At 32.2% G+C, this 23733-nt stretch overlaps 4 protein-coding genes across 6 annotated transcripts; 2 read left to right on the top strand and 2 right to left on the bottom strand.

The window, feature by feature from the left end:
* The first annotated feature begins 9 nt into the window (after positions 1-9).
* Positions 10-5541, top strand: LOC123708784 (tubulin polyglutamylase complex subunit 2). Its single transcript, XM_045659668.1, has 5 exons — positions 10-148; positions 3733-3900; positions 4201-4379; positions 4762-4935; positions 5193-5541. The coding sequence occupies exons 1-5, from the start codon at positions 73-75 to the stop codon at positions 5355-5357; spliced, it is 762 nt and encodes a 253-aa protein (XP_045515624.1). The 5' UTR covers positions 10-72; the 3' UTR covers positions 5358-5541.
* Positions 160-2064, bottom strand: LOC123708783 (tRNA-dihydrouridine(47) synthase [NAD(P)(+)]-like). The gene has a single exon (XM_045659667.1). The coding sequence runs from the start codon at positions 1976-1978 to the stop codon at positions 182-184; it is 1797 nt and encodes a 598-aa protein (XP_045515623.1). The 5' UTR covers positions 1979-2064; the 3' UTR covers positions 160-181.
* Positions 5542-6579: 1038 nt separating the features above from the next.
* On the bottom strand, positions 6580-17190 carry LOC123708557 (protein PALS2). Of its 3 annotated transcripts, XM_045659327.1 has the most exons (12): positions 17053-17190; positions 14551-14648; positions 12867-13016; positions 12525-12728; positions 12186-12416; positions 12017-12115; positions 11566-11724; positions 10740-10950; positions 9772-9942; positions 9117-9262; positions 8144-8218; positions 6580-7776 (listed from the first exon to the last, which is right to left on the bottom strand). In XM_045659327.1, exons 1-12 carry the CDS (start codon positions 17132-17134, stop codon positions 7600-7602), a joined length of 1803 nt encoding a protein of 600 aa, XP_045515283.1. In that variant the 5' UTR covers positions 17135-17190; the 3' UTR covers positions 6580-7599. The 3 variants fall into 3 exon arrangements, with proteins under 3 accessions (XP_045515283.1, XP_045515285.1, XP_045515286.1); XM_045659329.1 differs by lacking the exons at positions 14551-14648; positions 17053-17190 and adding an exon at positions 13255-13323 and having other exon boundaries at positions 12932-13016; XM_045659330.1 differs by lacking the exons at positions 14551-14648; positions 17053-17190 and adding an exon at positions 13255-13279.
* Positions 17191-21244: 4054 nt separating this feature from the next.
* On the top strand, positions 21245-23677 carry LOC123708860 (uricase). The gene is made up of 5 exons (XM_045659797.1): positions 21245-21355; positions 21435-21949; positions 22117-22240; positions 22372-22558; positions 23143-23677. The coding sequence occupies exons 1-5, from the start codon at positions 21333-21335 to the stop codon at positions 23314-23316; spliced, it is 1023 nt and encodes a 340-aa protein (XP_045515753.1). The 5' UTR covers positions 21245-21332; the 3' UTR covers positions 23317-23677.
* Positions 23678-23733: the final 56 nt, after the last annotated feature.

The raw sequence follows: 23733 nt of genomic DNA, 5'->3' as shown, positions 1-23733 counted from the left end.
GTAACAGATGTTTATTAACAAAAATTTGCTGGAACAATTTTTGTTACAATTTATTTACAAGCCTAGTTTGAAATGAGTTTTTGTGTTGATTTGGTTTCTGAAGACTCTTTTTATGAAAACATATCTTTGGGTGTAACAAAACTTCTTGGTATGTAAATTTAATAAAATTTATTATATGTAATTAATATGAATTAGCTCTATGCTTTGGTAAAAATATAAAACCATCTGGAACAGGACCTAGTAGCATTTCACTTATTTTTATCCAGTCTGAACAATTACCTGATGCCATCATGGTCTCTAGATCATTGCGCCCAAAGTAACTTGGGGGCCTCTCGTTTATCTTTTGTGGAGGTCTTTCTAAAAGACCAACAGGTACATATCTGTATAGAAATGACAACCACTCTAGTAAAAATCGTCTAGTGTTTTCAACACCTTGAGTGTCTGAGCCCCAATGTTCTAATCCATAATTTGTGAATTTTTTTATAATATCAAATCTTTCATTAGCACTTATATCCCAGATTTTTTGTTCTTTAATTTCAGAAAATATCCATGGTTTAATTAGTGCTCCTCTCCCAATCATTACACCTTGAAGTGACGGGGCTAATTCTCGTCTAAAGACATAGTCTTCATAACATAATATATCACCATTACCATAAACTGGGAGAGGATGGACTGTTTTTGCACAAGTTTCTATATATTCCCAATCTGCTAATTTACTATACCTAGCCTCTTTAGACCTACCATGTAATGTAATCAAAGAAGCTCCCCATTCTTTGACTTTCGGCATAATAGTATGGGCAATTTTTTTATCCTGATATACACCAGTCCTCATTTTTACTGTAAAAGGAATATTTAAAATGGTTGATGCACCTCTAACAGATGTTTCTAATGCTGGCAATCTGTGCATCATTCCACTTCCACCTCCCTTTTTATAAATCAAATCAATAGGACAACCCAAATTCAGATCAATAAAGTCTAATTCTGCATTCTCTTGTAGAAGTTGTGCTACCTTTGTTATGGCAAAAGGATTATTACCACAAATTTGGGCACCAAATAAGTCTTCAGATTCATGTCTTTTAACTAAAGCCCATTCTTGCTTGGCACCCTTTAAAAGTGATTCACAGAGTGCCATTTCACCACAAGTTATATCAGCTCCATAAAATTTACAAATTCTTCGAAATGGTAGATTTCCTACAGTGGTTAATGGACTTAAATATAATTTATTCTCCCAATCAATAGCTTTCTTTTCTATTGGTAAAGTTTTAATGACATCTTCATCAGTTACCACACCAGTGCTTTTTTTTTCATTGAAGTCAGATGCATTCTGTTTTTCAGTGTCACATTCAATTTTTTTACCTTTACGTATGTCTAATGATTTAACTAATTTTTCCGCAGTAGAGAAGTCATACTTCTTTTTTTGCAGTTGAATTTGTAAAGTTGTTTGCATAGTGTTTCTTGTATCCTCTAACCATAATTTTTCTTTTTCCTTATTTACTATGTTGTATCCATCTGCTGTAATGTGGCTGGAGCCAAAGCGACAAGCAATTCCTCTTCGGCATCTTCCTCTGAGATTAAAAATGTGACATTCTCTACCTATATCCTCTCTCTTCATTTTTAAATAATCAAGATAACTGTGTATGTATTTACAATTTTTATATTGACATGGTTTTGCCTCTTCGTCGCATGATATATTTATAATACTTGGACAAGGTTTACTCTCTTTTTCATCCTGAAAGGTTTTTGGCCTTGCTTTATTTTGACCTCGTTTCTTATCTTTGTCTGGATGAGTATTTGTACTGTTTATTTCATCGCTTTTAATTTTTTTGATGTCACAATCCACTTCATTATCATCAAATTTTCTTTTACCTGTAGCACTTTGGTTTTCAATTTTAGTTTCTCCAGTCTTATTGGGTCTTTGTATAATAAACTCTTGTTTTATATAACAAATACCAGCATTTGAATTATAAATAGTCGTCATTTTCGTAAAATAACTATTTCAGTCATTTGTATATTAAGTACTTCCTAAATTGATTTGTATTTGTCGAACGCGAAACGGCGCATCCCCCGGGCCGCAGAGGTTAAGTCACGTGACAAATATTGATAGTTGTTGACATCTGACAGATGGCAATGTTGACATTATTTAACAACAAATATCCAGGTTATTAAATGTGAAAGCACAAGTACATTATATTTTGAGTAATAACTATGTATATAACAACTATTAGGTACATAGTACACAAAAATAAATTGCGATTGATTTTGTATATTGCTTTTCCTTTAATAATAATTACTAAGATATTTTACCGAATATTTTTCAAACTTCTGAATACTGAATGGCCAATGTGAAAATTAAGATGTACAATATCTTTGATAATTTCATTTTTTTTGCGAAATTGGCATACTTATTCCAATACCACTTTTTCTGTGGAGGAAAGTAATGAGGATTGAATTCTATTACGAATTACTTTCTTCTGCTTTATTTCCTATACCTATTTACTACAATATATCCCTTTTTTTCTAGGTACTAAATATCATCCCACACATTTTTGATTGACAAATGGCTTATATTGTTAAACATAGCTAGTATATATATTAGGTCCTTACATATGAAATTGGCGTTTTGTATGGGAGGAACAAAAAGTCGAATATTTTTAAATATAATATATTTAATTAATCAAAGTATGAACCATTGTTTTCTATGCACTTTTGCCATCTCATAGGTAGTTCATGGATCGCTTTACTAAAAAAAAACAGTTGGACTGGAATCAATAAAATCTGTGAAGGCGATTTGGACTGCCCCATCAGAGTTAATTTTTTTCCCTTGCAAGAAGTTGTCCAAATTTCGAAAAAAATGGTAATCTGTTGGAGCAAGGTCCGGGGAGTAAGGAGGATGTCTTAGACATTCCAATTGAAGCTCTTCTAATTTGGTTGCCGTCTGTTGTGCAGTGTGTGGTCTAGCGTTGTCGTGAAGTAGCAGTGGCGTGGAGCGATTGACCAGCCTAGGTTGTTTAGCCGCTAGCTTTTCCATCATGGTTTTCAATTGCTGACAATAGACATCAGTCGTAATAGTCTGGCCAGATTTGAGAAAACTGCAATGAACAATACCGGCACTAGTCCACCAAACGCTTACAAGTAACTTTTTTGGGGTTAATTTTCGCTTGGGGCAGGATTTAGCTGGCCTGCCAGGATCCAACCATTGCGCTGAGCGCTTCTGATTATCGTAAAGAATCCATTTTTCATCACAGGTAATGATTCGATTTAAAATACCTTCATTATTGTGCCGGTTCAGTAATGTAATGTAACGCAGTCATCGACGCGCGTTTGCCGGTTTGCTTCAGTCAATTCGTGAGGTACCCACCTTTCAAGCTTTTTAATCTTCCCAATTAGCTTCAAGTGAATTTAAACAGTTTTATCACTAACACCGCAGCCTACAGCTAACTCGGACGTGGTTTGCGATGGATCCGCTTCCACAATAGCCTTCAATACTTCATTATCAACTTGGGTCTCAGGCCGTCCACGGGGCTCCAAATAGCTGTACAAATTTGAATTTGAAATTCCTAACCAAAGAGGCGGTATTTGAGGTCAAAGTGGCCAGTACGACAAAACGCCAATTTCATATGTAAGGACCTAATATATATATACCATGTTTCATAGGTTTCCGTTTTAGAAGAACTTAGATTACTCTATGTCGGCTTCATATACGCAAATTCGTACCATAATTTAATATTTTAGAATCAGACCCCCGTATATCTAATGTTGCTGTTGAAAGAAGGACACCATGCGATCGTATAATTATATCCAATTGGGAGCAAAAACATTCAGCAGTTTTGCCCGATGATCTCCGAAATTTTTATAACTCAACAGATGGATTTCAACTTACCTGGCACTACAAATATTCTGGTAATTAGATGGCTTAAATATATATGGATAATATTTTATAGAAGATAACAGACCCTATCATTATTCTGCCTTTAAGGAATCAAGGACAAGGATATACGATCTCGCGCGAAATAAACATACAATTTTAAAACGTATTTCACATTGAACTCTAGATCTTATTCATAAATCTTTCTTAGTTGAATAATGTTTTTGTGTATTGACAAAAGTCAAAACTTGTAATAGATCCAATTATAATATTTTAAGACCTACTTCTATGTTCATGTTTTAAGTATTATTAGTATTATTATATTTCATATACAGCCGATGAAATACTGCCAGTTGGATCTATTCGGATAAACTCACTGAATGAATTATACCTGACACCGTCATTAAAAGATCTCTTGGACTTCTCTCTTACAAGACAAACGTCGGGACCTCGTCCGCTACTTAACACAAAAAGTAAAATTTTTGAGCTGGATTTGTGCCGCAATATTGGGAAGGTGAGATAATTTATTGTGGCTATGCAAGCAGTATTTCTTTAAATCTATACTAATATTACAAAGAGCGAACACATACGCGTTAAACTTAACGCGCTGAAATGCTGGTTCTAATTCCTAATATCTAGGAAGAATATAGTATTACGGTACAACCGAATAATTCGCAGGGCGCTGTCTGTAATATAAGTAATAAATGGGCATATTAAATCTAACAGGCCATCAATATTTGGAGTATAAATTGTGATGAAAATTTTAGTCGTGCTCCATTTCGGGACGTAAAATTGTATTACTTTTTCTTTCTATTGCTCCCCATACCCATGTTGAATATTTAATCGTTTTTTTCTGGCCAAAAACAATTAGTTGCTTAAGGTAACAATGACCACAGGTATGTCTTATATACACGGGTGGAAGTTGGTCAGTGTGGCTCGTGACGCGAGATGGTGCTTGGGGTTGGTTGGCGGACTCTTTTACTCACTATTTCCGGATGTCCCTGGTGCACTTGGGTTTGCCTGGCTGGCAAGCATTGTTCGCTAATTTACCGCTGATACCTTGGGCGGAGGTACCCAAATTTTAATATTTTTTCGGAGTTTTAGTAGTAAGGTGGATAGTTATTTTACTCATTGAAACAGGTAGATAAATAAATTTAGATTTTCTATAACAGAAACAATATTTGGCAGTGCTTTTCATAAGCAGTATCAAACCTGTTTTTTATATATGTATTTTTGAATAAGATATATCCCTCTTTCAAATATTATAGTAGTCATCATACTTACTATTATTTCTTAGTTCAAATTATATATGATATAATTGTTACAGCAATTATTCCTGCTTCTTGCGCCTCATCTCTTAGAAAAGCCGGAGTGTGAGAACAGTTTAGTAGCAGTGAACAACGAAACTGGCCTTAATCACATTGATCCGAATATCTTTAAGACTTCCGCACGACACCACAAAAACACTTCCAGGCCAGCTGTCAACCTGTAGTTTAATTTACTGACAGTGAAGCATTTAATACTTAACAGAATTTGTATTATCTTGTTAGTGACCCTAAATTATTTATATTTATGTACAATAGTGGAAGAGACTCTTTCTCCTTTTCCAGTACGCTTTCCTTATTTCAAACGAAATTGAATTTTAATGCAACTATCAATAAACAGTTAATCCAGTAGCTTGTATATATCTTTACATAATCATTTTCGAAGTATCTTCCCACAGTCTATACGTACGTACTCTAAAGAGTAAGATACTAAAGTCACTCTCGAACGAAGCACATTAAAATTTTGTCATTGTAAAACTTGACAATTTTTTTTAAATTCTCTTTTCAAATAGTTGAATCACATAAAATTCAAAACCTATATGTTTTTTGAAGTCTTTAAGACCTTCAGTGATAAATAAATGTAGCGCATCAGCAATATTTTTATTGATACAAAGCAAAAAATAAAATAAAGCACTTTGCTGTAAAATATATTGAAAAATTCTCGATACAATAAAATTTATAGCTAAATAACAAAACAAAATGGACGGAATGTGAGATTCTGATCTACCTGGCTTATACTAAGCGTAAGCGATTTAAATAACATACAATTAACTTTACAGACATTCTATTTCATTGCATTTTAATACATATACCACCATTCTGTGCAAAAAATAATATAAACTTAAACAAAGAGCGAAACAGTAACGGAAATAAAAATTACATTTTAGATAGTCTAATGTCAAAAAGTTGATAAAAATTTCATGAATCGTTCGTAAACATGATTATTTTACTAAAAATATTTATATCTATAAACAAACAAACCTATATGTAAAATACGAGCTGTTATTGCTACGAATCGACGGAAGTTTCTCCTGATGACATTACGACTATTTCATCACTTCGTAGTGAGTGGTTGATAAAAAATGCCAATAAAATTTAAATTCGGGATTCACACAAACACGAATATGATTTTCATCTTTGATTTAATACTTTATCTGTAAAGCTAATTGAGAAATACTTACTTAAAACTTAATCTATTGGTTTATCACAAATATATCTGTGATAGCACTGTGATGTCTTTATTTATTACTTGTGCTTTTAAAGTATACAATTAAATTCATACATAAGCGATTATCTACTTATTAAATGCAAAACTATATTAGATAAAGCTAAATATACAAAAAATCTTAATATTTAAGGTTGGTAATATGTATTATAAGATTTTTATTTCGTATAATAGAAATCAGCAAGATTTCTATTTAAATAAATTGATCTAGATTTTAGATCTGGCAACCATTTTTAATCAAATTTGGTGGGAATTTGAACACCATAAGAAATGACACATGTTTTTAACTTATAAATAATGTATAATTATAAAGAGTTAGAATTCTTTTTTATGTAAACCCAATTAGCGCAATGTTACAATTCGAATATCCAGAAGAACTTTAGTTACCAACACAAGATTTCCATACATTTGATAATGTCTTATAACACTGTTATAATGTTGTGATAAAAACATCTGTTTTTATCAAGTTATTACTTTGAAAGAAAATGAGGAAAAATACTCAAAATAATAAGACAATTAATATTTATGAATAAGGCGATAATTGCAGTCCGGGAAAGTACTTAGAAAATCCGAAATATGGCGTAACATACGCGATGGTAACACTTCTTGCAAGGGTAATGGAATGATTTGTATGTAGACATCTGCTTCATTGCCCTTAAATATTCGAACTCCTCAGGAATTCGACGTACATTTTACATTTTATATAGCTGCAAATTTCTTATACTAATTGTAAAACATTGACTTTGCATTCTCTTTAGTAAATGTATAATTATTGTTGCACTTTTAAAAGTACAGAATAAATGTGATGTTTACATAATCTCTTCATCGTGGTGTATTTAAATCAGTATATATTTATTTACTAAACGTTATATATGTGTATTATCTTAACATAAAGATAGCATTTTCAAAAGCGCAATTCCATACAAACATATATGGTGTTATAATGTCTTAACTTTCGGAATATTATGAAATTCTTGTAAAGTGCTGGGAAGCAACGGAGGTTTTACAAGTTACGAGGCGATATTTTCATTAAATTTAGCTGCACTACACACCTTCCTTTTGTGGAATCCGGAATTTATACAATTACGGAAAAAGCTAAGAAAATTCATAGATTCTTAAAGCGATTGCTCCCTAGTCACTAGAGCCGATTATGCTTATGAAAATGCTATATATCATGAGAAATGCTAGTAAATCCAGCTGACAGGCACCCATTGGTGGTCAGTAGATAAAGAGTGTAGAGCATCCATTATTTTAGAGTAAGTGGTATCATTGTTTGTGTTTATTATCTCTAAGTCGATGTATTTCTCGTACTGTCTTTGAATACGGGCGCTCTCTTCTAGCGTTTGCTTTAAGTCTTCCTCCTGTCGAAGTATATTTTTTCATAAAGAATATCAAATTTACTATAACTTTGATTATGTATTAAGGGCGATTTTAAAAACTTCGCGCAAATAATGAATGTTAATGTTTGATTGTAATTTTATATCGTTTGATGGCTTATTTCTTTATAACCAGGAAGGCTCGAGTTTAATCGAAATAATTTATCCTCTTGAAACACACTCGCATATGAAGGAAAATTATAAATGAAACAAAAAATATTGTCTTAACCATGTCGTGCATTTCTTTAAAATTACCATAATCAAAAACTCATGAATTTTATACAATAGAACATCTTTCATTATAAAATTAAAGTTGTCAGTTTGAATAATAATGTAATGTATGTGTACGTACCTCGTAAAGCGATGCGAGCGACTCGAGCGTGCGCGCGCGTCGGGAGCTGTAGCGGATGGAGCTCTGCCGGTCGAACTACACACATGCTTGGCTATACTAGCGTACTCTAGCTACGCAGGCTTTGCACGTATGAATTTTATTTGAGACTCAACGTTAGCTGTATTGATATAAGGCATCAAATGAAGTCATACGTGCAAAATCAGTAACTACTGTTAAAATATCTATATTAAACTCTTAAACGACGATGTTCATATCTGTCATGCATAAAAAAATTAAAGAGCTAAAAAATATTTTGTTTTAAACTATTAATTTATTTTCAAATTAATACCCGAGACAAAAATAATTACTTAACAAATAAATATTTTTACTTAATTATAACCAAAAACGTTTAAACTAGTTTTACGCCTGTGTGGCAGTTAACGTATATGACATATAATAAAAAGGTCCTGGGTTGGTTCCCGACAAAAAAGCAAATGTTAAGGTTCAGCAAAAAATGAGTAGCACCTTTAAAACATTTAATGAAATAGTCTCAGAGCATCTACATTTGTAGAGTAAAAAATTGGTAATTTAGTATTTTATTTTATATCGCTCTTATGTAATCATTATATGAAATATAAATTTTTATATAATTTTTTTACACATTACCATGGTTTTTATAATTTAAATTCTTAACTATAATAAAAAGGTAAAAAGTAAATAGCTTTCATCCCGTAAAGCATAATTCTACAAAGGATTTTTAGAACTTAAATAAAAATAATAGTTTTTTGTTTCAAAAACTTCATGGACGAAATAATAACCTAAAAAAGTTACTACTCAACCATACACGTTCTCTCCGTCTTCAAAGGCGGTCTAATTACAGTCTATATAAAAAAATTAAATTTATTTTTGTAAAATATTAAAAGCGACTACGCTTACGACATTAAAAACTATTACTCAGTAGCTATTACTCATACTTATTTTGAGAATTACTAACTGTTAGGTTCCGGTTAGAGGCGTACGTGAGGTTCCTCAATTGGTCTATTCCAGGTGATCCAATCATCACTACGTAAGGAAGATATTCGCTGCTATTGTGGAGCAGTTTCAGAGACTGTGGGGCACAATCCAGAATGCACATCTTTCCTGCAATTTAAATCAAGAAATAAGCCTAATTTTAATGTACGAAAAAGGCAGAAGCACAGATGAGTTTCTTGATTTTTACGCACATATTTATTTATTTAAAAAGCAAACAGGTACAAAGACATGTACAAGAAAAGAATTACATTCATTATATACAATCATATTCTTAATTTGTTCAATTGTTATTAACATAAAAATGTGATTCGTAATGGAATAGCGTGACGTGTAACCGAAAAATGTGACGGTATTTTTTTTACAACGCAAATAAAGAAGTTTCGCTTCAATAATAAGAGTTATACTTATATAACCAAACGTATTATCAAAAACTAAAATTTACAATAATTAGAAAAGTATACCCTAATTTTTTTTACCGGAAACTGGACATTGAGTCACGGAATTTGTCCAGCAATTCGATTTTGATTTTCGTGGTCATAAAATAGTATGCTCCATGCACCTAACACTTATAATCAATAAAAAACCACTAATTACCAGATGAATTTGAACAAACGTACCCTCTTTAATAACGGCTCTTATGGAGTCCAAATGTGTTCCATACAAATGACCATTATGTTCGCCATACTCCAGAAAACGGCCGGCATGAGCGTCTCTTTCCATTTCTTCCCGGGACACGAACCAGTACGAGGCCCCACTTTCTTCCAAAGGCCGAGGTGGTCGAGACGTATCTGGCGAGCGCAATTACCACATTTATATGAGTGAGTGCGTCTAATTTTTAACTATATTAATACCTATAAATATATACATACATTATTTGAATATGTTAAAATATATATTTCCGTTCGAATCTGGGACAGTCCGCTAGTGAAAATTAATTAAATTTTGTTATACAAGCTAATCTTTCTTAGTTTACATTCACGCTACAATACAATACTACACACAATTACAACTTATAGAAATTAAGCTTGTTAAAAAAAACTACTAAAACTAAAAAATAAGTGCCTGCGTACAAAGTACACATGTCAGAAGTGAAACTTCTTTGTTAATTATTACTGAGGTAAAAGCCCCAACAGATAATCATGTACCAGTATATGATCACTCCATGTAATTGTATATCTATGTAGTCACCTATTCATACTGAATACATGCTTATATAAATAAATAAAAAAAATCTCCGTTAATTTTATTTACTGCAAAAGACGTTATGCGACAGAATTGCCATCTAAAGTTTTAAAGTTTACTAAACGCATACATCAACCAATAGCGTGTATTTATTTCTCGATCTCCTTTTCTCACTCTCTCTTAATCGCTCTCTCCCTTTTCTTCGACAAAAACGCTGCACATGTTCGTGACGTTACTGTCAAAATTTTACCCTCATGCGCCTAAAGAAGTTTCACTTCCAAAATTAATAATGATTAATGAAGGAAATTTTGATTTAAAATATCAACTTAACATTTCAATTTATTTGACCAGATGGAAAATGTTTATAGTTTTTTTATAAAATATTACACAAATATTAACTTACGAGGGATTACAGCCCCAAACCTATCAGGGTACTCCTGAATCATCTTATTCTTAAGAGTTCTCCGTCCGACGCCCCGCGTGCCCACCAACGCCAACACTCGGCGTAGAAAAGGCGGAGTACGAGCCACCTCTTCATACAGCGCCAACTCAGCACCTTCTAGCTTGACACTTGAACGGGACTCGTATACGAATTTCTTCTTTTTTCTGGATATCTGACCAAGAAAAAATATATTAAACATTTTGTGATTTGGTTTATCTAAATTTAGTATAGGAATAACAATATTAACATAACATAACATTTATTACTAACGAAACAGACACAGTAATGCACAAAATAATAATAATAATTAAAAAGGAATAAGGTACATTTTAAGTGTGTTATGTGTGTGTTGTAGTTGTAACTGGCTCAGCATTATGCTATGGAGCAGACGTGTTCTGCCAGACCACAACAGTAAGTTTGCGCCTCAAAAGAAAGAAAAAGAATGTAATACTAATAATAGTAAAAATTAAGAGTGTAAGTAAAGAAGTCTTGGAAGATTAGTGTGTAAAAGTAAATAAAAAATAATTGTTACTAAAACTACTATAAGAAAAAGATAAATAAATATTTTTGGGCATATAAATGAATAATAAATATGAACTACCTAGCTTTAGTAGCTGTACACTTTTGGTTGAAACATGACTCTTGGCTATTCTTATATTACCAGTTTATTTTTATTGGAGTCTCTAAGCAATAATAGTAAAGTTACTAAAAACAACTATTACATTATCTCTATCTCTCTATATAAACTAAACCTAACATGTAAGAGCCATAAAAGAATCTCTCTTACCCTGGCTCCACATATGCTAATCTTATGCACAAAATCTGCTTCTGGTGGTACATACGCCTTTCTTCTCTCTTCTAGTTCAGGCGAAGGTATTAAACCAACAACATCAGGCTTCTCGACATGACTTGCTTGCCACCAATTTGGGTCTTTTCTATCTGATATCTGAAACATGATACATTACGATAAGGTTTTTACTTATTTTGATATTGAAATCATTAATCTAATCATCATTAAAAATTTAATGAAATTACCTCTATCAATCTAACTTATTTAGAGTTAGCTACCAGTAATATTGAATATGAATAGTTAAACTTAGTTTTTAATTATTGCTTTGTGTGTTTTATTAACAATTATGAAATTCTAATATTAATATTAATCATTTTTTAAATCTTTCAAATTTGATTTTAACTGTTCAGGTAATCAATTATTTTAGTCTAGAGAAGTTTGTACATACTTGTAAAATGTCACCCCTTTTAAACTCTAATCCTATTTCTTTACATGGAATGAGTGTATCTTCTACTGGGCTGTAGTCAAATAGCGCCCTAACATAACACTGCAAACAAAAAACTGTTATATTAACATTTTCACAATAATATATAATAATGTTACTTAGTGATACATACACTAAGTTTATTAGTTAATTGAGCACTCTTTTCTTTTAAATTTGGTCCCACTTTCAAGGTCACCCTATCATTGGGTTTTGAAACAGCTTCTTTCAGTTGTTCCTCAGAATCTACTTGCACTCCATCCACCTCCAGTAAGACATCACCCACATTCAGAAGTGCTTGTTTCGCTGCCGCACTGCCAGCTAAAATTCTGGCCACTATCAACTGTCCATGTTCATCTGTCGTAACCTGTAATATTTAAATAAATAAATGTAAAAACACATGTAACTGTTTTTAAAGCTTAAAGATATAAAAAAATAAAGAAATTTTAAATTATTGTAAATTATATAAACTTACAGTTAAACCTAATGGTTGCCCAGGCACCTTACGTAGACCCACAACTTTAACAGTTTCAACTGGCATGTCTCCGTTTTGATCTGAACTTGGAGTGAGTGCTTCAGCAGTGTCCTTAGTTCCTTCCTTTATGTCTATTTTCTCATCAATACCAGATCCTCTTTCTAACCAAATTTTACCAACTTGATCATGTGCATCAATGAGAGCCTAAAAAAACTTTAATGCTTAATCATATATATTTTTCAAAACTTATAGGAAATCATTCAAACAGCAGAAATGTGTAAAAACTCGCAACAAGTTCGTCGGTAAGAATGAAATGTTTTCAATGGCTAATCAATCACGTACCTTAAAATGAACTCGAGATAATAATATAGCTAGTTCAGCTTGTTCGATTGTTCGAATATTGTTACCTCGATATTCGCTGAGCGATCGTATTATGTTTACATTATCCAAGGAGACAGGCTTCACAATCAAGTCCTCCTCAGAATCGATCGACTGTAAATTATAATTAATATTTCAACCATAACAACAGTGCAAATGCAGTTGTTTAACATAAACAAGATTAGGCGTGGCACTAACGTTAAGCGTATTTAAAATTGTTGAATTAAAAGAAATATAAAAGTTAAGATGTTTCATTCACATTATTTATATTCTTATTAAACACTCATTTATTAGTATAAATAATACATAATTGACGTTTTTATAGAAAAATCACAAGAACAAAAGAACACACCCTTGACCGCTGCTTGGTTACACTTTCTTATTAGTAATACTGCATATTTGACTTCGAAGTTTGTATTCGTCAAATACGGACTGTTGATTGTTGACAGTTACAGTGACTTGTAGTGTCAGCGTTTTTAAATAACAACGTTTATATCGTGCATAGTATATATATATATTCTCAAAATAAACGATATGAATAGTCTGTATAATGTATTATTATATTATATTTTAAGTAGATTGCTTTCATCCATTAATACGCATGTTGAAGAACAATATAGACCAGGAATATTCAGGGTTTCACCGCGGAATGCGAGATAGTCTTGTATAAAGCTTTACTTCGGTACCCTACAACTTGTCTAAACCTACTTATCGTAGGGTGTCCACAACTACAGGTATTCCAAGATCAAAAAAAATATTAATTACAGATTTTCAATAAATGCCGCAGCAATTTGATCTAAATTCGGAAGATTTTCGATTGTTTTTGATACTTGATCATTTGATTAATATTCCTGAACTAAAACAGCTATTTGACAATAAGAAAAATAAGTGCTATTGAGAGTAATCAAGTCAAGTTACGTAAAAGTGTAAATAATATTTCTTCACTTGTCTAATACTAATAAAGTCCTGCAGTTTAGTTAAATCTGATTTTTTAAGCAAGAAATGATATATGCGTATTTATATAAGTAAGAATAATAGTTAACAAACTTGACGTTTGCATGGTACGTCATAGCGACGCTATAATGCCTAGACAATATTTACATAATTAATGTTAATTTTAGAAGTCAAATACTTAAGCCAACAAAAAATAACAAATTGTATAGGTTCTATAGTTACTTTTAAATAATCTAAAATAGTTTTAATTCTTTACAGCTTATGGGTTTAGTCCACAGTCTTTGTCTAACAATGCCATCATTTGACACTATTCCCATAATAAAGAATATTATGGGAAAAGAGATTTTGTGTTCGCGTAATTCGAAATAATTTATATTTTTACAGTTTTTATTCAGTAATTCGGTCATTTCAAATATAATAAACAAATTACAAATGTATTATTACAATTTTAATGTTATGTCCATGGGCAAATTTGAGATCCGTTCTTCAGATCAAGTTAAAATGTAGATTATAATAAAAAAAATATTATAATTCGCTTTCTTTACATTCCAAAAGTATCCCAAATTGTATAAGGTGATCCTGGTTGCAAGACGAAAGCTAACATTTTCTATTAAAACGTGTTTTTCGTTCAAAGTTCAGAAACAAGTCTATTCACTTCAATTGTAGATCAATAAACTTTTAACCTTTATTTTACCTCACATTTCCGTGCAAAATCGGGGCTCTCAACAATGCCTCTTAAAAATATCACTTCATGGTTTGATAAATCTTCTTCTGGTTTTGGTTCGTCCTTTTCTGAAAAAAATATTTGAAATAATGATTTGACGTTCCGTATACATACAATCTTGTGAAATTCAGATCGAAAATAAAGCTTTATTCAAAAATTTAATTTTTATTACATTAACTAATAAAAAATACTTTATCTTAAATGTCACAAAAAACGTTTACAATAATCCACAATAATCAGAGGAAAAATATTTTCAAGTCCCCTCGATAAACTGAAAAGGTTAATGAAGGCTAAGAGCCTAGTCTTTTCTATAAGCAAACATGCCGATAACCCGTTTGTATACTCGTGTTTATTAACAGTTTAATGGTACTTCATAAAATGATCCTATCTTATTCATATCTCTATAATCTCTCTTACTCTTTTAACTAAAGAACTCTTTCGTATTTCTCTGTCTGTATAGGCTTTAATGAATAGAGAAAGGGGTTTTTTTCTGAAAAGGGTAGCCGTTAATGGACAATGTTGTCTCCTACAAAAATTTGCTTTATAGATAGATCTTAAAATTTGTATACTAATAACTTAGTAGTTGAGATTCTAAAGTTAGGATCGTGAATCGTATCGATCTTTCGTTAATTTCAGACAGTGGGTAAAACCTTTAAACTTTGTAATATGTCTTTCGATTCTTATTTAAACTAAATGTATTTGTGTACATGGGGATTTATGTATCTATGATATGAAAATATACATATCAACTCTGTGGAAGTTTTAAAATTGAAAACAAATTTTGAGCTCTTAATAAAAATAATATACAATATCCCGTGGATAATATCTATAAATAAGAATTTATGAGTTTTCTTCAAAAATCTATGAGCAAGTAACTAGCTACTTACTGAAACTCTGGGTTAAATTTGTTAATCTTAAGGCAATTTATGTATAGCGCATACATAAATTGCGTTAACATAATCTGATTTTTATAAAGCCATATATGATATGAGTAAGAATATGATTTTATTCAAAAGAGGAATAATAATATTGCGAGGAAAGAGGATAATTATTAATAATTTAAGAGGAATATAAATAATCATTAGTCAGCTGTTCGTTGTTTCACTGTTATTACACTATTAATTAAGATTGTCTGTTCGTAGATCGTGATTTAGAAATATAATCAAGTATTTTTTATATTTTCTTTGTTCTTAAAGTACGTAAAGAATTAAAGATGTAGGTTTTAATTGGATAATGATATATAGAAAGCTTAGTAAACGGATTTAGGGTAATGTATATGTAATGTTGTTTAATTTTATGCCTAAGTTTTTTCTTATCTGTTAATTATTCAAAGAGGCATAGAAGGTTCATAATATGTTATAAAGGAAAATACGCAGTGAAATAGTCTGTATCTCGTTGATATTATAAAAAAGTCTATCCACCTCTTTTGTCTATTAATATGTTAAGTGTTTGTGGTAGTATTATTTATAGCGTGTAGTATTATAGGTTGCTGGCGAGCATTTAAGTATATGATTTGCTCGTATTTCGTATTGATAGGAATTAAAGTTCGGATCAATACGAAAAAAAATTGCGTTTGTATCGGGGTTAAGGGGTTTTACGTGGCTTTAAATCTGTAAAAAAAATCGATACTAAATCATTGTCTGCCTCTGGGGTCGGTCAATACGAAGATAGCGAAGAAAATGTAGAAGGCACTATCCGGGTTTTCTGCGATTTTTCAAACGAACACTGCATGCAGGTCAGCAACACTGCATATTTAATTATATAAAAATCTTTAAAAATTCCTAACTTGAAATGTCACAGTCCTATTTGTCTGCCGTTTTGATTTTCATCATTTTGACAAGGTATTAAAACATTAGCCTTGCGGCAGACACGAGCAAATATTATATTTTGCTCGCCAGCTCTCTACCTATTAGTATATAGTGTTCGTTAACAAGACAGAAAGATGAATGACTCTTTAGTAATGATGTCACATGTGTAGCGGAGCACGAGTCGAAATCAGAACGAATAAGATTATTTTTAGTTATTTCCGCGAAATATTTTAAAAGAATGAAGACTGCAGTTGAATCACGATTTTTCTCATTTACGACCGATATAAAACTTTTATAAGTTATAAATGAGAATTACGTATTTGATGTACATAGTCTACTTCCTACTTTAAACAACACCTTACATAAATGTATATAAACGTCTTAGAGAGATATATAGATAGAGTGCGAGATAGATTTAATGTGATTACATTCATTAAAAAAATGTATATTTAAAAATTATATCCTAATACACACCTTTATATGGAAAGGTTAAAAAACTATTTACCATAGCTTTGTTCTAGAAAATTTATAATATATAAAATACTTTAATGTTAAAGCTTTTACTTTTTACGTCGGGCAAAGGAAACCTGCCTACTGCAGTGATTTGTGGTAAGTACGGCAAATCCGTGCAAAACATGGATTTAGTTAACACGCGATGACTTACGGTCGTCTGGTGGTTTATTGGATGTAGAATCTCTGAAGCCTCGCCAGCTGACGGTGTATCTACCGCTTCGTCTCACCATCATTTCACAACACAAATCACAGAAGAGAACGCGTGCTTCGCTGGTTCATGCGTGCACGTGCGTACGTCACGCGCGCGCCGTCAGCTGTCCCTGATGAAACACGTCAGCGCCGCCCGCCCTCGCGCCTGCGCACAACGGCTTTCGCGTCGTTTATAGTGTTGGGTGCTTTTGTCGATATTCCGATACACTACGTGAAATAATTTACTTATTACTGTCGTACATACTATTTATTAATTGACTCCGAGATACACAATGTTGGTAACGGATATGTTGCATAACCCTGCTGACAACATGATAAATTGTTAATATGCCAGAGAAGTGTTGGCTCCATTATCCTTTTGACGGATACAATTCCACTTATTGTATCATAGGTTGTAAATGGTATCTTTAATAAGGAACAAATATAAGCATTTACTTAACAGGACAACGTCAATAATAATAATAAATTGTTAACGTTTTGAATTGCTATATCCATTTACAATTTATTGCTAGAAAAACTAACCGCTATTGAAAATTATATTGTGTAGAGTTGTATCTAGATTTAAAACTGTTTAAGAAATTATCGACATACCTCTTTGATGCGCACTCAAAGCGCATCCGCCGCCCGCCCGCCCAAACTCTTAAACGTTTACTATTACACTATAACACTGACGATTAAGTATTTTTGAACACGTATTTAGAGATAAAACGATTCGTTCATTACTATCATAAAATTAACACATCAAGCGTCTTAGATAGAATATTGAGTAGGCGGAAGTTTAATTTCGAACCACTTCAACTTTCTGACGTACGAAATTTATAATTTTATTCTTCTGGGTCCCAATATAAATAAAATCAATAGCGCTACAACCGTTTTAAGCCTCCTGCGCCTGCACGCCGTCGACTTTTTGGGTCTAAGGCAGCCGGTTTCCTCGCGATGTTTTCCTTTACTGTTCGAGCAAATGTTAAATGGTGATCAGCCGGGGATCGAACCTTGACTTGAACGACCTCAGGGATGAGAGTCGCACGCAGAACTCAATAGGCTGACGCTGCCCTTATAGTTGATACTTAGTTACTTAGTTAAGAATCATATTCGTTAAGCTAACATTTGATAATTAAATATTAGACTCTGTTTAAGGCTGTTGACTCTAAGAAATGTGTACATCTTAAACTTATTGAAATTCTAAACACAACCTACACGCATACATACTTATCCAAAACTCATTCCTGACATATATAGATTGGAGTATCTATCGTAAAAAAACATTATTGTAACGTCATAAAATCGGTAAATATAAAAAGTAAACCTAATAAAATGTTACGAGGGCATAAAATTGCGTGCCTCTTCTTTATAGTTTCAATTCGATCATATAGATCATGTATTATTATTAAAAAATCACGAAAGACTTCTTCCATGTACTTATTAAAACTATTTTGGGAATGCCGACTGCCGATGTTCATTGTAAAATGATAACTATTTAAAGGCGAGCATTTCGAAGACATTTTATATAGGCATTTAATGAACGAGAAAATCAGGCAATAAAAACTAAGTAATTGAGTAAATGTCGCTAAAAATTGTATGTGGAATTTGCTTGAAAGACTTTGATCGCTGAGTGGTGTTTAGGTGTTGGCTTTTCTCGTCGGATCTAGGTAAATAAAAGACACTAATTAATTTACAATATTATTTATATATATTACACTAAAAAAAGAAAACAAATTTTAAAATAAATTACAGAAGAATTATCTTAAGCTGTTTATAAAAATACTTATTATAACTGTACGTACAATATTTAAAACAAGTTATTTGGACAAGTAAATATTTTAATTTGCAGACAAAATGGTTTTTATGATGCCTACATCGACCTACAGCGATTAATCAGTATTACAAGGACACAATAAAAACAATAAAACGTGTCAAACATATTTGTGATTTATAAAATAATAATTAAAAATTTGGCAAAAATGGCAACCTAATTATCTCGTCTTTTTTTATTTGAAAAACTAGGTGATTTATCAAATAGTTATACAATTCTTAGAAGTCTATAATATACATAAACTGGAATTAAAAGTTTTCTGTTTTAGCGCTCCTTTTCCCCGACCGTTTGAGAAGAAATAAATCTTTTAATACGATAATTCCATTTAAAATACAATTTAATCTACGATTTACACTTGACCTGACGCCTGACCTGATTTACACATACATATTATGTTTATATATCTCTGAGGATAAAGAAGTATTAAAATTGTGTCAGAATTTTTGAAATTCAGTTGTCCAGTATCCAGTCCAACTTCATCACTTTATAGGACACTTGATACTGTATATGTTACTGGTATTTTTATAACTAATAATATTTGAAAGAAAATTTACCTTATAATATGTACGATGTACATTTTCCTCACTCAAACTTTCTTAGTTTTATAAGCATGCTATTTTCCTTAATGGTCCGAGTTACGCCCAAAGAGTATAGAAAATCCAGGTTATCTCTTTGACATTGTCTCATTCGTTACATAGCAATTAACATTTTATTATTTCACCTATATTCTAATGTTCTACGCGAGTGGTTAATATAGAGTTTAAAAAATCCAGTATTATTTAAATCGCCCCAATGATTCAAGAACCGTACATTTCCTTCAAATATATGTATTTAAACTAGTTTTTTTTATCACAATTTTCGATCTAAAAGTATCCTGACGTTCACAAGAAGAATACAAAGACACGAAGAAGATCACATCGAAGGCACGCATCTTCATGTTTTGTCGTGTCTTGCTTATGGGTGTCAAACTTGGCCAGCGACGAGGAAAAACTAACAGTTTGCTAAAATATGCTCAAGTAAAAAGACGGGTTGATCGTCTACCGAAAAGATGGCTAGCCTGAGGACAACCTGACGATAAAACTGGTTGCTAAAAGTTAAAAGTTAAAAAGTTATCAATTCGTTTTTCTTACCAATTATATGTTATTTGTTTGTTACTAACGATCAGAGAGACCGTTAGTAACAATAATGGAGCCTTCCGACTTTAAATAACTTTTTAAATTTTTCGAACGTAATTTTCTTCTCTCGCGATCGTTCCTTAGACTAGAGCATCAAAAAATATAAATCTAAAAAAATATTTAGATTAACTACCTGTTTCGTAACTTGCATTTTATTTTTATTGACATTCGTATGTACTGCTTCTATCTCAACTGAGATCATTAAATTTAAATGAATTGAAGTATCTAATAAATGTTAAAAGGAAGAGACTGGCTGTCCGCAACACAGGAGGGATTCCTAGAGGCCGGGCTAGAGCACTTTACTTTACCTAATTGTCCTGTTTATAATAAAGATTTTTCTTTCCATGTTTCTTCTTAGGATTATATCTTGTTATAACTTCTTATTAATCAAGTATTCGTAACCATAGCAACATGGGGTCAAAAAGGTCAAGCTCCTATTGACAAAATTTTAAATGTATGGTCACGGTTTATCACACTGTTCGTATCATGAAATTGTTACAATGAAGTTAGCGTAATTATTAATATAACATTTACAACGAGAAACGTGAATTTAAAACGCAAGTTTGTAATTCAACAGATTTGCAATAGTTATTTTTAATAACAACATAATTAATCATTACAATTAAGCAAAATATTATTGATAAATCAGAAGTTTTGGTGTCGTGACCTGGCCAAAATGATGAAAAATTGATAGCAAATCTGACTTCACTTTATCGTTCTTGGCGACTAAAATTGTAAACGAGATAAAGAAAGGAAAAACTTTGTTTTGGAATTTATTGTTTTAATTTTATTAATTTTTTATCAAGTTTTTAGAATCTGTAATCTTAAAGCCACTTTTTCAACAAACAGAATTTGTAGCAGAATTAGATTTACACTTATTTTCACGGACGTTTTTATTTCACATTCATAGGGGCAGGCTTATGAGTGATTTTCAAATTGGAGAATGAAATTAGATAAAACTTTGTGGGCAATGTACTAATTAGTGAACATTTTGATAAGTTGTAAATTTTTAATCTTTGTTTACATTAATTTTATTTAGTAAATCAAGCTACATACGAAGCGATAAAAGTTAGGTTTGCATATTAGTCGCGTGCTCATTGCTGATAACACAGGTCACAGGGCACTTGTATAAATGTGTTGTCCGTTACGATTTATCACAGTTCGTATTGACTAAATGTTCCGAAGGCGTTTCTTGCACACGCTTAAAATCAAGTAATACAAATATTTAAAAAAATGCCGTGGACAAGCACTAACAGGTTATAAATTTTATATATTTTTCTGATTGCTACTGTTTTTATTTTCGACGTGGATATTTAATTTTTCTATTATTTATAGAATTTATGCAAAACCTTCCAACTCAAGCGCGGGTGAAGGTGGTCCTCTCGTTGCATCGAGAGGAACCTCTGCCACGGCCGCAACTACAGCGGCGGCAGACTCAGGTGGTCGCTTTGAGCTCAGTGACCACGGTTATGGAAAGGGCTCCGTAAAATTGCTGCACGTGCACAGAGATGGAGAACGTCATGCAATCAGAGAATTCGAAGTTTCAACAGAACTGAAGCTAGCATCGGAATCAGCATACATAGTTGGTGATAACAAAGAAGTGGTTGCGACGGACTCCCAGAAGAACACAGTCTATGTGTTAGCGAAAAAACATGGGATTAAAACTCCAGAGGAGTTTGGTGCAGTTGTAGTGAATCATTTCCTTTACACATATAAGCAAGTAGCGGAAGCTAGGTGTCACGTGATCGAATACCCATGGGAGAGGCTGCAAGCCGGCGCCCCACACAACCATGCTTTTGTCTTCTCTCCGACCGCCACCAGGTGGTGTGAAGTTTCTCAAGCCAGGCATGGTGAGTGTAATTTCAAGAATTTATTATGTCCTCTTCTCAATGTGTGGTTATCACAAGCCCTATTTTACTTTTGATGAGCGTAGCCATAATTAGAACACACGCGTTAATTTAACAATATTCATAATTGTTAATTAATTATTTACTAATGACAACAATTTGATTAACAGAGGCCGTTGTAGTAAAATCCGGCTTAAAAGGCTTAAGAGTGCTGAAGACTACTCAGTCGGCGTTCGTAGATTTTGTTCAAGATGAATACACCACGCTATCTGATGCTGCGGAGAGGATTTTCAGGTATATACTCTGATTACCGAGACCTGTAATATATTTTTACAAAAGCCGTTAGATTACTTTCATCGGAATCTAGGATCTAGAAGATGCTTCAAGCATTTCACATCTTGTAATCTAATATCATGTCTTTACAGTACTGTCGTAGAAGCTGAATGGACGTATGATAATATGAGAAAAGCGGATTTTGACAACGCCTGGCTGACTGTCAAGGACGCGATTCTCGACAAATTCGCTGGACCTCCTGATACAGGAGTTTATTCACCTTCAGTACAACACACATTATATCAAGCCGAAAAAACTGTTTTAGAAAAAGTGTCCGAGGTGAGTGTTCATAGTTTTTATTGTATCCGTCAATCACGGGTAATAAACAATTTTAATAATTTAAAAAGTGCCAATTATTTACATCTAAGTGGAATGACTTAACGAAGGCTAATCAGTTTGTAAACATTAATAATTATAATTTCCTGTTAATTTTGTTATATAGACTTATTATAATCAGCTTACAGTCATGTGACTGCACTAAAAATAAACAAAGCATCTTAATATGTTCGTTATAATAAATCATACAAGATAGATTCCTCAATTATTCAACGGCGCGTGCGTGATAAACTTAACAATGATATAATAAATCATAGATTAGACTTATAGTGACCCAAGACAAGCCTAATAAATTAAGGATCTTATCGCAATACTCTGTTTTTGCTTCGGTTACCTAATAATTTAAAACAATACATTATTTTAAACAAAAATAGATTATGTTTACTCGTGTCTGGAGATATAATTCTGTCTGTCATGTTTGAAGGTTCACGTGATTAAAGAGTACGGTTCAAATGGCTACAAATTTGTGATTTAGCAAATAGTTCTTTGTCTTTTCAGTATTCTGTTGAAACACATTTTTTTTTCAGATATCTTGGATCCGTATGACCATGCCGAATAAACATTATCTCAACATTGATGTATCGAAATTCCCTGCAAATGTCACTAAAGGGGATCCGCGGCACTACATATACCAGCCCATAGATAAACCAGCTGGACTAATCTACGCGCAGCTACGCCGTAGACCTAAAAGCCGCTTGTGACGTAGACTTTAATTAAGAAATATCTCTGAGTTTAAGACTCCGTCAAGGGCTTCCTATTTAAATGCTATTTTGTTATTAACATCCGCAAAAACATAGATTTATTGGTTTAGTCAAACTAAGTTTATATAAAAATGATGTTTAAAGTCAGATGTGGTGTTTCAAAAGATTAAGATGTAATTTCATAATAATGTACTTGTAGGCCTTTAAGAGTAAAGGAATTTTGTATTACTTATAACAATACATGACTAATGACCATTCTTTAATACTGTTTGTTTAAAAGAACTGAATATAAATACCTATCTAGTCAAGGTTCATAAACAATGAAGAATAAAGAATATTCAATAAATTGGCTTTTAAAGTATTCTATTTATTTTATTTACACCATCGCATGTGATAAACCTGAATCATATTTAGTTT

Source organism: Pieris brassicae, chromosome 4 (assembly GCF_905147105.1).
Source record: "Pieris brassicae chromosome 4, ilPieBrab1.1, whole genome shotgun sequence".
In the NCBI taxonomy this organism is placed as follows: Eukaryota; Metazoa; Arthropoda; class Insecta; order Lepidoptera; family Pieridae; genus Pieris; species Pieris brassicae.
Note: the sequence above shows the minus strand (reverse complement) of the source record. Positions and strands in the feature narration are given on the sequence as shown.

Coding starts and splice junctions, on each gene's coding strand:
- LOC123708783 (XM_045659667.1), bottom strand. CDS start 1,978: ATGACGACTATTTATAATTCAAATGCTGGTATTTGTTATATAAAACAA.
- LOC123708557 (XM_045659327.1), bottom strand. CDS start 17,134: ATGATGGTGAGACGAAGCGGTAGATACACCGTCAGCTGGCGAGGCTTC. Junction 14,649..17,052: donor CAATAAACCACCAGACGACC/GTAAGTCATCGC, acceptor TATTTTTTTCAG/AAAAGGACGAACCAAAACCA. Junction 12,729..12,866: donor TATCTCGAGTTCATTTTAAG/GTACGTGATTGA, acceptor AAGTTTTTTTAG/GCTCTCATTGATGCACATGA.
- LOC123708860 (XM_045659797.1), top strand. CDS start 21,333: ATGCCGTGGACAAGCACTAACAG. Junction 21,950..22,116: donor AGTTTCTCAAGCCAGGCATG/GTGAGTGTAATT, acceptor TTTGATTAACAG/AGGCCGTTGTAGTAAAATCC. Junction 22,241..22,371: donor GCTGCGGAGAGGATTTTCAG/GTATATACTCTG, acceptor ATGTCTTTACAG/TACTGTCGTAGAAGCTGAAT.
- LOC123708784 (XM_045659668.1), top strand. CDS start 73: ATGAGTTTTTGTGTTGATTTGGTTTCTGAAGACTCTTTTTATGAAAAC. Junction 149..3,732: donor GGGTGTAACAAAACTTCTTG/GTATGTAAATTT, acceptor TTAATATTTTAG/AATCAGACCCCCGTATATCT. Junction 4,936..5,192: donor CGCTGATACCTTGGGCGGAG/GTACCCAAATTT, acceptor TAATTGTTACAG/CAATTATTCCTGCTTCTTGC.